This window comes from Rousettus aegyptiacus, unplaced genomic scaffold (genome assembly GCF_014176215.1).
Source record: "Rousettus aegyptiacus isolate mRouAeg1 unplaced genomic scaffold, mRouAeg1.p scaffold_m13_p_12, whole genome shotgun sequence".
NCBI classification, from domain to species: Eukaryota; Metazoa; Chordata; class Mammalia; order Chiroptera; family Pteropodidae; genus Rousettus; species Rousettus aegyptiacus.
Window position 1 is genome coordinate 43,451,663 of NW_023416287.1, and position 12,650 is coordinate 43,464,312.

At 43.6% G+C, this 12,650-nt stretch overlaps 1 protein-coding gene and 1 long non-coding RNA gene across 9 annotated transcripts in view; one reads left to right on the forward strand and one right to left on the reverse strand.

The window, feature by feature from the left end:
* Nucleotides 1–1,364: 1,364 nt before the first annotated feature.
* Nucleotides 1,365–6,259, reverse strand: LOC118610017. Its single transcript, XR_004953659.1, has 2 exons — nucleotides 6,049–6,259; nucleotides 1,365–2,061 (listed from the first exon to the last, which is right to left on the reverse strand). It is a non-coding gene; the product is annotated as an uncharacterized LOC118610017 (long non-coding RNA).
* EEFSEC (eukaryotic elongation factor, selenocysteine-tRNA specific) overlaps nucleotides 6,017–12,650 on the forward strand; it is a 233,985-nt gene continuing 227,351 nt past the window's right edge. For 4 of the 8 annotated variants that reach the window (XM_036229794.1, XM_016132249.2, XM_036229792.1 and 1 more), the window contains exon 1: nucleotides 6,299–6,669. In XM_036229794.1, the coding sequence (XP_036085687.1) occupies nucleotides 6,354–6,669 (316 nt within the window). In that variant the 5' untranslated portion in view covers nucleotides 6,299–6,353. Of the gene's footprint in view, nucleotides 6,124–6,297; nucleotides 6,670–6,694; nucleotides 6,898–12,650 lie in introns of those variants that run through there. The other 4 variants (XM_036229795.1, XM_016132245.2, XM_016132243.2 and 1 more) reach the window with 4 other exon arrangements.

Below are 12,650 nucleotides of genomic sequence, written 5' to 3' on the forward strand. Positions count from 1 at the left end.
GGTAGAATGGAAGCCTTCCACTTCTGCTCAGATGATGCAGATTCAAACCCTGACCCTTTCTGAGCAATTACCTCTCTAGGTCTACCACCCTCTGCTGTAAAACATGAGTAACAACACCCATTTACAAGATTATTAAGAGAGTTAAATGAGATCTGTTACAAAGGGCTCTAGCACTGGGAGGGGGCCAGAAAATGGTAGCAGAGCTTTGGAGTATAAAGAGGTAAGCTTATTTCCCCCTTAATATCTGCCTTCTCTCTGTGTTTCCTGGCCTTAGCGATTAATTTTATCATGCTTTTTAAATTGAAACCATACCCCAGAGCACTCCCAGGAACACTAGAATGAGCCTTTAGGGGAGAATCCACTGTCTTGCCTTTTCCAGCTTCTACAGGCTGTCCACTTTTCTGAGTTCATGTCCTGCCATCTCCAAAGAGAGTTATGGCTGGTAGAGTCTTTCTCATAATGCCCTCTCTCTGGTTCTGACCTGCCCGCCTCCCTCTTATAAGGACTCTTGTGATTGTATCGGGCCCACAGGATAATATCCCCATTTTAAAATCCTTAACTAAATCATACCTGCAAGTCTCTTATACCATGTAAAGTAACATACTCAATAGGTTCCAGGACATGAACATCTTTGGAGGGCCATTATTCTGCCATAGCCAGGCTCCCCTCACAGACTAGACTTATTTCCCCAAATTTTAGTCTAATGTCAGAGGGTACACTTTTTGTATTGCTTGCCTTGAAGAAATTCCAGGGTTTTTTCCAATTGTGCTAACTTGGATTACAGGCTCATTACCAAACCAACTGAAAGATTGGTGGAATGGATCGTAGTCTCAGGCCCACCCCTGGAGCTAAAGTGGGGTCAACACCCATAGTGACCTAGAGAAAAGGAAATGTGATGCCTCCAAGGAGGATTCAGTAGCCTTACAGAAGAAGAGGGAGTGAATGCTGACCATTATAGACCAAAATAATTTTGTAAAACATGATTATGTCCATATGCAGGTAGAAGGAATTATGAGTCACAGAGCCACAATGAGGTCAGGCCATCGTAGGAACCTGTGTGGGACCAGTTCTTGCTAGGCCATCATCTTTTTCACCCTGTGGCTGATGTGGCATTACTAGATCTGTTTAGTGCTGAGAATGCCATGAAGCACAGCCAGTGGCCTGGGTAACAACTTCATCTGAGATTAGTATGGGACATATTGAGGAAGGTCCATGGTTAACACAATTACTGGCAAGGTAGATACTCTCAGAGCAAAAGGAAATTTTCATTTCACTTCTAAAATAATCTTTAAAGCCAAAACTCAAATCAAAAAGCAAAATATAGTAACTTCCTCTGCACAAATTTATAATTAATCTGGGATTAATTGGCCTTAATAAAGTTTAATTAATTGCTCATTATTTTTAAAGAACTATGAACTACTGTGTACAAAGTGGCATTAAAGAAACAAAAAGGAACCAGCATCACATTAACATTAAGAACAAATTCCAAGTACTCACAGTGCTATAGGTCATTTCCTGTCAATCATTTCCCAGGGACCATGCACAGATGGGACTATTTGGGACCAGGAGTCTGCTGCAAAGGAGGATGTATTTGTAGACTAGAGGTTTGGGGGTAAATTCAATCAAGAAAAAGTTATGGATCATTTGCATATGCCAGTCTCTGGGCAATCAAAGATGTATAAGGGATCCTCAGCATACAAGGCTAGGGACGAGCACCAAGCTCCAGCTTGGTTTAAAGCAAACTTGACTCAGTGTGATAGATGCCAGGATAGAGACAAAAGACACAATGGAGGGGAGTGATGTGACCAGGATTTTGCTAGCAACAGCAGTCCATTTCCTATAGGGAGTCCCCACAACTTTCCTGTTGCCTTTTGGAGTGAGCTTATGACTTATTTAGGCAGAGCATTGTATTTCTCTGTTTAGTGTAGGGGCACATGCCTTCATGAGGGACAATGAGACTCGATGTGGAGATTATGTAGGGCTGCTGAGGTTGAAAGCTTGGAGGTCCTGGCAGCTATCTTGACTCCATGAGGAGAGAACCTGCCCGGAAATGGAGGCAACCTAGAGGAAGGAGGAACAGAGACATAGAGAAAAATAAAGTTGGTAGTTCTGTGTTGTCATTTGAGCCCAGGATGAGGCTCTGACTAAAACGAGTTTTTCTCTTGGACCTTTTAGTTAGGTTTATTTACATAATTTAATAAAAACTGATACAGTACTTACTATACACCATTGTTCTAATGCTACACAAAGATCAATTCATTTAATCCTTGCAATGTTGTGAGTTAGGAACTATGATGTTCTTCTACTTTACAAATAAAAAAACTGAGGCACATAAAGGTTTTGTAACTTGCCCAAGACTACACAGCTTTCAGATGGTGGATGCAGGATTCAAACACAAGTAGTCTGCGGCCACAGTCTGTACTTTTAACTGTACCATGGGCCAGTATGTTTCCTGGCCCATGGTACAGTTGTGTACGTAAGTTTTGTGGTGGTTTTCTGTCATTTACCCTCAAAATTGTGAATAGTGCAGGACATGACATGGAGGAAGTTTCCAGCAGGGAGCAGACACTGGGTGAGTGTAGGGATTTGCAGGGTTGCACAGATTAAAGGTGGGCCAAGAGGAGAATGGTGGAGTGGGGTGGGGTGATAAATCCATCCATAGGCAGCAAGAAAAGCATTTGTGATTTTATCACTGGGGACTAAAACCTAAAGGATCTTAGTTCCACTGGTACCTTTAGGATATAATTTGAAGTTCCAAAAAAAAAAACATGTTTTGAGTAACTTATCTTTCTCTCTTCCCTCCAGCTTCATTACAAGGGCATAATTGATTACATCTTTGGCCATTGATTCAACCTTCAGCCCCTCCCCACTCCCTTTGGAAGACAGGAGGGTAGGACTGAGAGTTCCAATACTTTAATCACATGGTTGGTTCTCCTGTCAACCAACTCCCATCCTTAGGTAGTTTCCAAAAGTCAGCTCACAAACATAACAAAAGACACATTTATAGTTCTTATTTTAGGAAATGCCAAGGGTTTTTGGAACTGTGCCAGGAACAGCGATGAAGACCCTATATATACGTGTGTGTATCTATATACACACACATACACACACACATACATATATATGTATTTCTTATTATAAATTACAATATCACTGCCTCTGACAGGCCCTCCAGAGCTTCTGCCTTTGATGGTCTAGAAGGCTACATCTTCAGACTAAAACCATGCTTGGAAAGACATTTTCAGAGTAAGGTTAGCATGCAGTTTCTCCTCCCCACCTCATCACCTGCCAAATGGCCCAGCTTCTTGCTACCTGCCCACCATTGTCTCTTCACTGCACATTCTTTCCTGAGTTTCCCTCGTTTCTGTGCCTTGCTGGCCCTTCTCATAGTATCTTTGTCAGTTCAAATGCCACTTCCTTGACAAGTGTCCTCCCCTTCACCAGGCACTCTTAAACACTTGCCTCAATATATTTTTTCTAAATCACTTCATCCTTATTTGTCTCATTCACTGTTATACCCCAGCAAGTATCATACTTGGCACAGAGCAGGTACTCAATCAATATTGGCTGGTAGACTGAGTAAATGAAAAAAAATGAATATCTAAAGCTAGAAAGTGGAGGATCATCTTAGACTCCTCCATTATCACAGATCTAATCATTCACAAAGTCTAGTAGGTGGGAAATGTTCTTCAAAGATACTCAGCTTTTATTATTTGTTCACTAAGCAGTAGAGGTCTACTGCTTTTACCACTGGATTTTTAAAAATGGAAGAAATGTGTTTATCATTTCCTCTTTGCAAAATGGGGAAATGGAGACACATGGGCGGGGCAGTGGGGGTGGGGGAGGGGCGGGGAAGGCTGCTCAAAGCATGGAAACCTTAGCATCTTCCAGTCTTGTCCAATCTCTTTTTGCACAGCTGACCCCAGGGATATAATCTGAATCTGGCTGACTTTTAGACAAGCTCAGAGCTTCTGTCTCCTTGACACTTGTAGAGACTGGGTTGGACTCATTAGAGGGCTCATGCCCCAGGCTGCTGGTGGGGTAGGACCAGTCTTGGAGCTGGCTCTGGTGGGAAGAGTGTGGAAGTTGAAGACAGAAAGACCTGGGTTAAAATCTCATACCCACTGCTGGTAAGCTCTTAGGTGTAAATCATTCCAGGTTAATTGCTACAACCTACAGCTCCAAGTCTCAGTGGCTTAACACAGCCACTATTTATTTCTCTCTCTACCCCAAATCTGTGCAGGTTGGTGGGGTGGGCATGGGAGAGTTTCCGCTTCATGCAACCTTATGGGGACTCAGATTCCCTCGATCTTGAGACTGCGTCCTTCCCTGGGTTTTAGTGTCCTCTTCATTGAGCCAGCTGATGGGGGAAGAGGGTAGAGAATTGCCCAAGGGAGGCCTGGAAGTGGCTGATATTATTTCTACCTGGATACCATGGGCCAGAATTCAGTCAATGATGTTTGCTAACTGCAAGGGAGTCTGAGAAATGTAGTCTAGCTGAGTTCCCAGGTGGAAAAGAAAAAAGGCTTGGTGAACATGAGCCAGATTCTTTCCTCTTGCTTAGGATTCGACTTATAGATTGCTTCTTCTGAGAGGTCTTCTTGGTCATCCCCATGTCTGGGCTAGGTCCTTCTATCATGACATTTACACTGTGATGCTGTTGACTTGTTTGTTTCCCCCTCTGGACAAGGAGAGCAGAGACTATATCTGGCTTTTTAATGTTGGATTCCCAATTCCTAGTGCAGTGCCTGGCACATAGTTACTCAATTAGTATATACTGATTTAATGAACTGCTTTACGACAGTTTCCTTTTCTATGAGATGAGAATACCAGCCAGATAGGACTATTGTTAGTATGGGTATTTTGTGTGTTTACACCCAGTAGTACATTTTTCATCACTGAGTGCCATGTGCCTGACAAGTGTTACATCTGGCCCTTCCCCAAGCCCCTGCCCTAAGCCTTCATCCTGTGCTGTGTGAGCCTCTTGTCAAGTGGTGGCACATGGCTTGTAGCTATCCCAGCATGTGCCCTCTTCCTCCCAGTCCTGCAGGGTAGACTGGACTGTGTCTGCTCATCTCTGGGATCCTTTTCCTAGTGCAGGACTTAGACCACAGGAAGCATCAGGGAACACTTACTGCAGGCATGAATACATCAGAATATTGCCTGGCTCATCTCAGAGGGCAAATTGGCTGCCAGGAAAAAATTGAATGAATTTTGTGCTTGGCCACCACAGTGTTTAAATTAAAAGCTAAATTGGTTACTGGCATGTAAAAGTCATCTTTCATATAGAAACATTCTCGTCTCCTGAAAAATAGTAAGATCAGGCAATGCTGGGCTAGCAGTCCTGCCTGGTATCATATTGGCTGAAACTGAGCAGAGTGGCTTCCCAGGTTCGACAGGACATGTGCTCTCCACTTCTCCAGTCTCAACTACCCCCTGGCATCTTACACCCTGCTAAATTTTCTCCTTTGAGTTACCTGCCTAGCCAGTGCAGACACTTACATTTGTGACCCTAGGTTGTTGACCTTTGTGGTTGACAACCTTTTTAGTGGTTCTGGACAATTTAAGAATCTAGTGAGTTAAGGACACTCTTCCCAGCATATGTTCATAAACAAAAACTTTTATATGCAATTTGGAGCTTTGTAGCCCTTCCTAAAGCCAGGCTATAGACTCTCAGGATGAGAATTCCTGAGTCAGAGAATACATCATTCTCTCCCATTTTTTTTTAACACTCTTTCCTAAATTTTCCCACGGCTGTTTCTTTCTCAATGTTGGAGCCTCAACTCAAACAGCAACTTTGAGAGGCTTTTCCTGACCATCCATTGTAAGATAGCTGTCCTCCCTTCCCCTGGCCTTCTAGTCCTTTTTAATCTCCGCTTTTATTTTCTCTAGAGGGCTTCTCACTCCCTGAACTGGTCTGGTTTAATCATTAGTTCACCTGTTTGCTGTGTGACCCCACCTCCACCCCCTCCCCCAATACAATATAATGTTGAGAGAGGACGGTATAGCAGCGCTGTGAATAGTGTCTAGTACCCAGGAGGCACTTACTAAGAGCTTGTTGGAAGGGATGGATGGATGGATCCCAATCTCGGGCTTTTTGAGGCTTCAGGTGGAAGGAGCCAGGTGAGAGAGCAGTCCTGTAGTTGGTGACATGGGTTAAGTCCCGTTCCTGGGGCACCCTCCTCCTGCGCGGTGCCAGGCGGTGCCCGTAGGTTCCTGGAGGTCGGAAACTTTGGGGCCGGAACGGGAGTGCCGGGCGCGCGGGTGGCGGTGGGGGCAGGTTAACCTGCCGGACCGCGGCGGAGACCGCGGGAGGGGCGAACCCGGCGGGTGTTCGAGGCGGCAGCAGCGGCATGGCTGAGCGGCGGTTGAACGTGAATGTGGGCGTGCTGGGCCACATCGACAGCGGCAAGACGGCACTGGCGCGGGCGCTGAGCACCACGGCCTCCACAGCTGCCTTCGACAAGCAGCCGCAAAGCCGCGAGCGCGGCATCACGCTCGACCTAGGCTTCTCGTGTTTCTCTGTGCCGCTACCCGCGCGCCTGCGGTCTGCGCTGCCTGCGCCCCACGCGGCGCCCGAGTCCGGGCCCGAGCCCGGCGAGCCACAGCTTCAGGTCACGCTGGTCGATTGCCCGGGGCACGCCTCCCTTATCCGGACCATCATCGGCGGTGAGCGCGGGGCCGGGGCGGGAGCCGGGCTCCGGGACGCTGGGCGGAGCGGCCTGCCTCTGCTGCTAGGGAGGGCGATCACCACACTTCACAGGTGGGATCACCCAGGCCCCGAGAGACGGACGTGACTCTCCCAAAGCCCGGTAGCAAGTGTGCGGAGACTTTGAAACTCGTACTCACTGCCAGTTGACTTGGAAGCTTTTCCGTCAAGCACAACCGACCAGAAAGGTGCTTTTCTCTTAAAAAAAAAAAAAAAAGTTTTTAAAACAAGTCAAGATGTGTTTGTAATACACGAACACTGAAAGACAACAAAAGGTATACATAAGAAGTGCCACAAAAAGAAGTCTTCACTCACCTGTCCTTTTGGTCGCTTGGTTCCCATTCCCAGAGTCAAGAGCTGTTCCAAATTCCTTGTGTATCATTTCAGGAAAAAAAAAAAAATGTAAAGACAGGCATATCTGTGCATATTCATACCCTCCTTTTTCTTCTACTTTTTTTTTTCATGAAATGGTAACACCATATACATTATTTTACTTAACACTAAAGGCTCTATATCTGTACGTGTAAAACTGCGTCATTCTTTTTAAAGATCTCATAAAATTACATTGCACACTTATACCAACGTTTTCTTAACTAATCTTTTAATGATGGACATTTATGTTGTTTCTAGTTCTTGCTAATGATGCACCAGTGTTTTGTAGAATGGAAGTCTTTGTTAGGTGTGCTAATTAGTATATCTGTAGGAAAAGCTAGAACTGAACTGGCTGGGGCAAAGGTCCTCTATTTTCAGTCCTGATGGATACTGCCAAAATGCCCTCCCCAAATGTACCATTTAATTTATTTTTAATTATAGAGGCAGGACATGAATATGCTCTATTTGTGAAGAAATAGAACATTACAAATTAGGCAAATGTTCCCTAATTACCCATCTCGTCTCCAGAGGAAGCCATTATCCTTTGTGGATTACTTTTCCAGATCATTTTACAACTTAAGTCTATGGACATGGCTTTAAAACTTGTTTCGATACAATAATACAAGCCTATGGCACAAAATGGCATGTAGCTGAAAGTCTCCTCACTGCTGACCCAAGCACCTGGTTACCTTCCCTGTTTTCCATCTCTTTGTATTTTCTTATAGCGGTAGTCTTTATGCCTGCAAGCACATATGAGAATACATAGGGCAGATAATTTTATTGGCTTAATTGGTCCCTGGGCATGCCAATTCCCAGCTATAGTGATGAGTATGTTAACTACTTTCATCTTTCATCTTAACTGTTTCATGCTGCAGGCAGTCTAAAATAATTTCCCCATTTTATAGTAGAGGAAATGGAGGCTCAAAGAGAAGGGACCTCCCCAAGGTCACACTACCTAAAGTGTTCTACTCAAGCCATATTTCAGTCATCAGATGAATATTAAGGGGCCCATGATCTTCTCTGTCCTTTTCCTCTCACAACTGAATTCTGTTTGATTACATCCAAATACATTTTAAGAGGTGTACTCCGAGCCAGTCTAGGTTGGAGGTAGAAGAGACAGGTTAAGAAAAAAATGAGAAGGCAAATTCTTAGTCTTTTTCCAGTAAATAGTATAAGCAAGTGGCAAAGGACATACTTTTGGAGTCAGAACTGGACTTGAGTCCTGGCTCTCTCCCTTACTGTGTGACCTTTGAATCTAACTCTGGACCTTCCACATGCTGACAGCTCTTTATTGGCATTGCTTTTCTGACATGTTTGCCACTTCCCTGGCAAACTCTACAAGGAGTGTGGTGGTTACCAGTTGAAGAAATTGGGACTTAGGAGGGCTGCTAGTAAGTGGCAGCAAAACTAGAGTCCTTTCCTATGCTTCCCTAGGCCACTTTATTCTGTCCCCCCCCCCAACCCCCACACTCCTTCTAACATATATATTTATAGAGAAACTCTTCATAGGACAAAAAGGTTTCCGGCACCACCCTGATCCTATGTAACCAATGCCTCCAAGAATTTAGCAAGTCTTTAGTCTAGACTATAAAATTATAGAAGAGGAATTTTTCTCTTTTTGTATGTACACTGTGGATCTTTTCACTTTTCTCTCACCTTCTGAATGAGGAGACTTTCTTTTTCTTCCTACAGGCATTAAAATGTGACCTGAGCACATTGAAATGGTGAGAACCATTGCTGCTTCTATTCTTCCTTAAATAGGTCAGATCCCCACCCTCCTTTTCAGGGAAATGAGACAAATAGATTTTTTTCTTTTGAGGGGAAGAGTACTCGCATTTGAGTTCCTGCCCTGGCCCAGGCCTGTTGCTAGGATTTCTATGCAACAACTACAAGTGGTGAGAATGTGATGAGAGTGTTAGCCCTATTTTTCAGATGAGGAAACTGAAGCTTGGAAAATAAATACCCTGGGCTGGTGTTGGAACCAAACTCTGTGGCCCTTAACCTGGATCTTGTCAATAATACCTTTAGTTATCTTTGTGATCCATAATACCCACGGACGTCTTTGCCTTCTTGAAATGGCTCCACAGGCCAAATCCTGGCTTATGGCAGCCAAACTTCTACAATTCTGGACCTTGTTCTTCTCCTGACTACTTGTACTTCTTTGTTTAATTCATTGTCCACATAGACAGTGTACTCTTTTTATAGATGTTCATCAGATCATATCAATCCTCAGTTTTAAGATGTTCCAGTGGCTTCTCATTGTGTTTAAAGTAAAGACTGGCCTCCTCTTTATGGCCCACAGGAAGAGAGACCTTCTTTGTGGTCTGCCCTCTACCTTTCTCTGAGCCTTATTCCTTGCTCCTGACCTTCAGCTACATTGGCCTCATTTCTGCTTATTGAATAGATTAGTGTTTGCACCTGTTGTTCCCTCTGGTACATCTGGCTCTTCATCATTTAAGTCGTAGTATGAATGTCACCTACTCAGAGAGGTCTCCTCTGATTTACCTATCTAAAATGTCCCCAACTTTCTCCCCCTCATACTTTCTCGTGTCCTTGTTTTATTTCCTTATAGCCGTTTTCACTATCTGACACTCTTTATGTGTTTACTTATTGACTGTCTCTCCATGAGAGCAGAGCAGGCACAATGTCTGTCTCATTCACCAGCGTATTCTCAATTCTTGGACACTTGTGAAGTTCTAAATGAATGAAGCTGTGTATCAACCCCTAGGCTAGCTGGTTATACTGAACAGAGAACCTTTGTCGTGTGTTAGTGAACAGAAAGCAATCAGCAAGGGACCTGCCTTGTAGTAGGTACATAATGCATGTTGATTCTTTTCCCTTCCTCTAGGAGCTGACAGCGGAGCTGAGGAGAGGGTACTGTCCCATGTCCAGAGTGACCTATTAGAACTCTTTGCACATAGGACAAAAGCAGGAATAACTTACTTTGCTGGGTGGTGGGGTATGAGCTATAACAGGGAAAGAAGGGCCTTACTAGTAGAAAAGATACCTGGGCCAGGCTCTGAGGCTTAAACTGGCTGTCTTTTCTTTTTCGAATTGGAGATAACTGCCAGCATTTAGGTGAGTCTGGAAATCAGCATGATATGTAGGGAGATGTGCTGAAGATTAAGGTAGAAAGATTGGTGGGCCAGGTCTTATGAGTGGTAAGTGATGGGCTTAGACTAGGCTCTTACTGTAGATTTCTCCAAAGGGCCCTGGGAGGCTTTTAAAGCAGGTGTGTGACATCATTAGGCTTAAGCTTTAGAAGGATGCAAGATTGGTGGGCAGGGAAAACTACTGAAAGCAGGAACTGTACCAGTTTCTGGGATTGCTGGAAGATTGGGCTCTTGTTAGAGTTCTTGGCCTACTCTGAACGATTCAGATCCCTTGCTGAATACATTATCCCCAGTAGAAGGAAATCACAACTTTTGTCTGAGTTCCATGATGTTATCTCTGAAGTTTAATGTATCTTAATTAAAGCCATCTCCCTTTAATTCCATTGCTCCCCCCAAAATACTCTAAAGGACAAAAATAATCCTTTATTAACTAGAGGAAATTAGGTTTTATCTCCTTGATCCATGTGGCCATAGGTCAAACTCATAAGTGGTACTGTGGAGTTAATAGTAACAATGGTACTTAGCATTTATTTAGTGCTATCTTTATACTGTGTGTGTGTGTGTGTGTGTGTGTGTGTGTGTTTTCCCATTTAACCATCACAGCAATCCTATGAGGTAAGAGGTAATATTCCCATTTTACAGATGAAAAAGCGGAGGCTCAGAGAGGTCAGGAAACACAATTCATAAGTGTCAGAGCTCGGTTTGAACCCACGTTCATCTGACCACACAGCTCATACTTGGGCATTCTCAATGTGAATGAAAAGTATACCCGTTATCTCCAGTACCCTGTAGTGGTGTTTCAGGGCAATATTTTTCTCTAATCCATTTTAGAGTATAAACCTTTCAGGGTTAGAACTTCAAAAAGATTCAGTAATGTATGTTTTAAAGACTTGGGCGGGAGTGAGGGACTTGGACCCATCCTCAATCTAACTCTGGCAGGAAAGAGGAGAGCTGAAAAATGCTGGTCTCATGGCTTGGCAATTTATAGTCCTCTGGTGGCTGCTAGGATTAACAGTGTATTGTCTCCTGGTCTTTTGTTCTGGTTGTTAATGAACAGCAGCTCTTCTGCCACGACTTGTTGCCCTGATCTCTTGCCTCCTATGCCTACCATTTAGATGGTGCTTTCTGCAGGGCTTGGACCCTCTCAGGGCCTCCCTGGCCACAGCGGATAACTGCTGCCAAAGCCTTGTAAGTCTGACTCCAGGTTACTCTCTTCGGAGGGAAAACGGTCAGTAGTCCCAGGGATTTTTGTCACTGCTGCATGGGAGAGAATATTCTTTGTAAAACAAGCTACTTTGCTGTCTTTGTTTTTCCAGCTTTCTGTGCTCTTTGTGCCAATGTGGAGAAAGCGCTTGTCCCTTTGTCCTGTTTAATCAAGGAATGTGCATCTTTTCTGCAGGGTGTTCGTGTGTGAATGCGTGTTTTCAACCAGATTTTTTACATTAATCTTTGAGTAACAGCACATAATACCCAGAAAACAGCATGGTACACGCAGAGATAACAAACTGGGGGCTTGGCCACATGATGAATTTGGGCATTATTCTAATGAAAAACCAACTAAACAAACAAACAAAAACACTTTTGGTTTTCTTTGTCCTTAGTCTTTTTATGAATGTGTAGAAATACTTTATGTTATATTATGGTATTCATTTATGTTTGTCTTAAAATATTGAAGCATATTTAAAGGAGTCGATATAAGTGGAAGTGCTTCTTTGACCTTAACTTCTATAGTTTCTAGACTCTGTCAGGCCTTAGTTCCTTGTCCCTTTGTGCTCATGCAGGAAAAGCTGCCTTTTATTTTCTCCTCTTTGTTAAAAAGTGCGCACCATAATTGAAGATCCTCCTCTCCAGTGCCACTTCTGCAATGTTCTCTACTGTCAAGTGAAACGGAGGCAAATACTGGTGTCTCTTGTGTTAACTTGTTTAAAACCTCTGTATGTCCAGTAGGAAGTCAGCCTCACTAAGTGCCAAGTGTGCCTGTACTCAAATACAAATTTTCTTGTTTTGCCTACTATGTTGTTCTCTGACCCTAGCTTATCTTCTTCTAAGTTGAAGTGCCTTTAGCCATCTCTAGGAGACTTTTAAGTTCATTTGTGTCTGCAGCACTTTCTCTTAGAGTTGGACAGCGGGTGACTTTGCTTTGGTTTGGGTGACAGTGTGGGAATAGAGCAACATCAGAGATGCACCCTTGAGTTTAAATTAATGCAGAATATTTGAGCAGGAACCAACAGGAAAGAAAAATGGAAGCAGGTAGTCATATTTCATTCTGTTGGGGTACATTTTTCTTCTCATGGGGCTTGCCCTTGAGAACAAAACATATCAAATGTTAAATCAAAGAATATTTTTGTAGTCATGCTAGGAATAAAAAATAATGCAAAGACTGCCTTCTTGAGGCAAATATTTTGCTGGAAGGTTATTATCAAAGTCAGAAGGAGATCATGGCCACAACTTTTTGG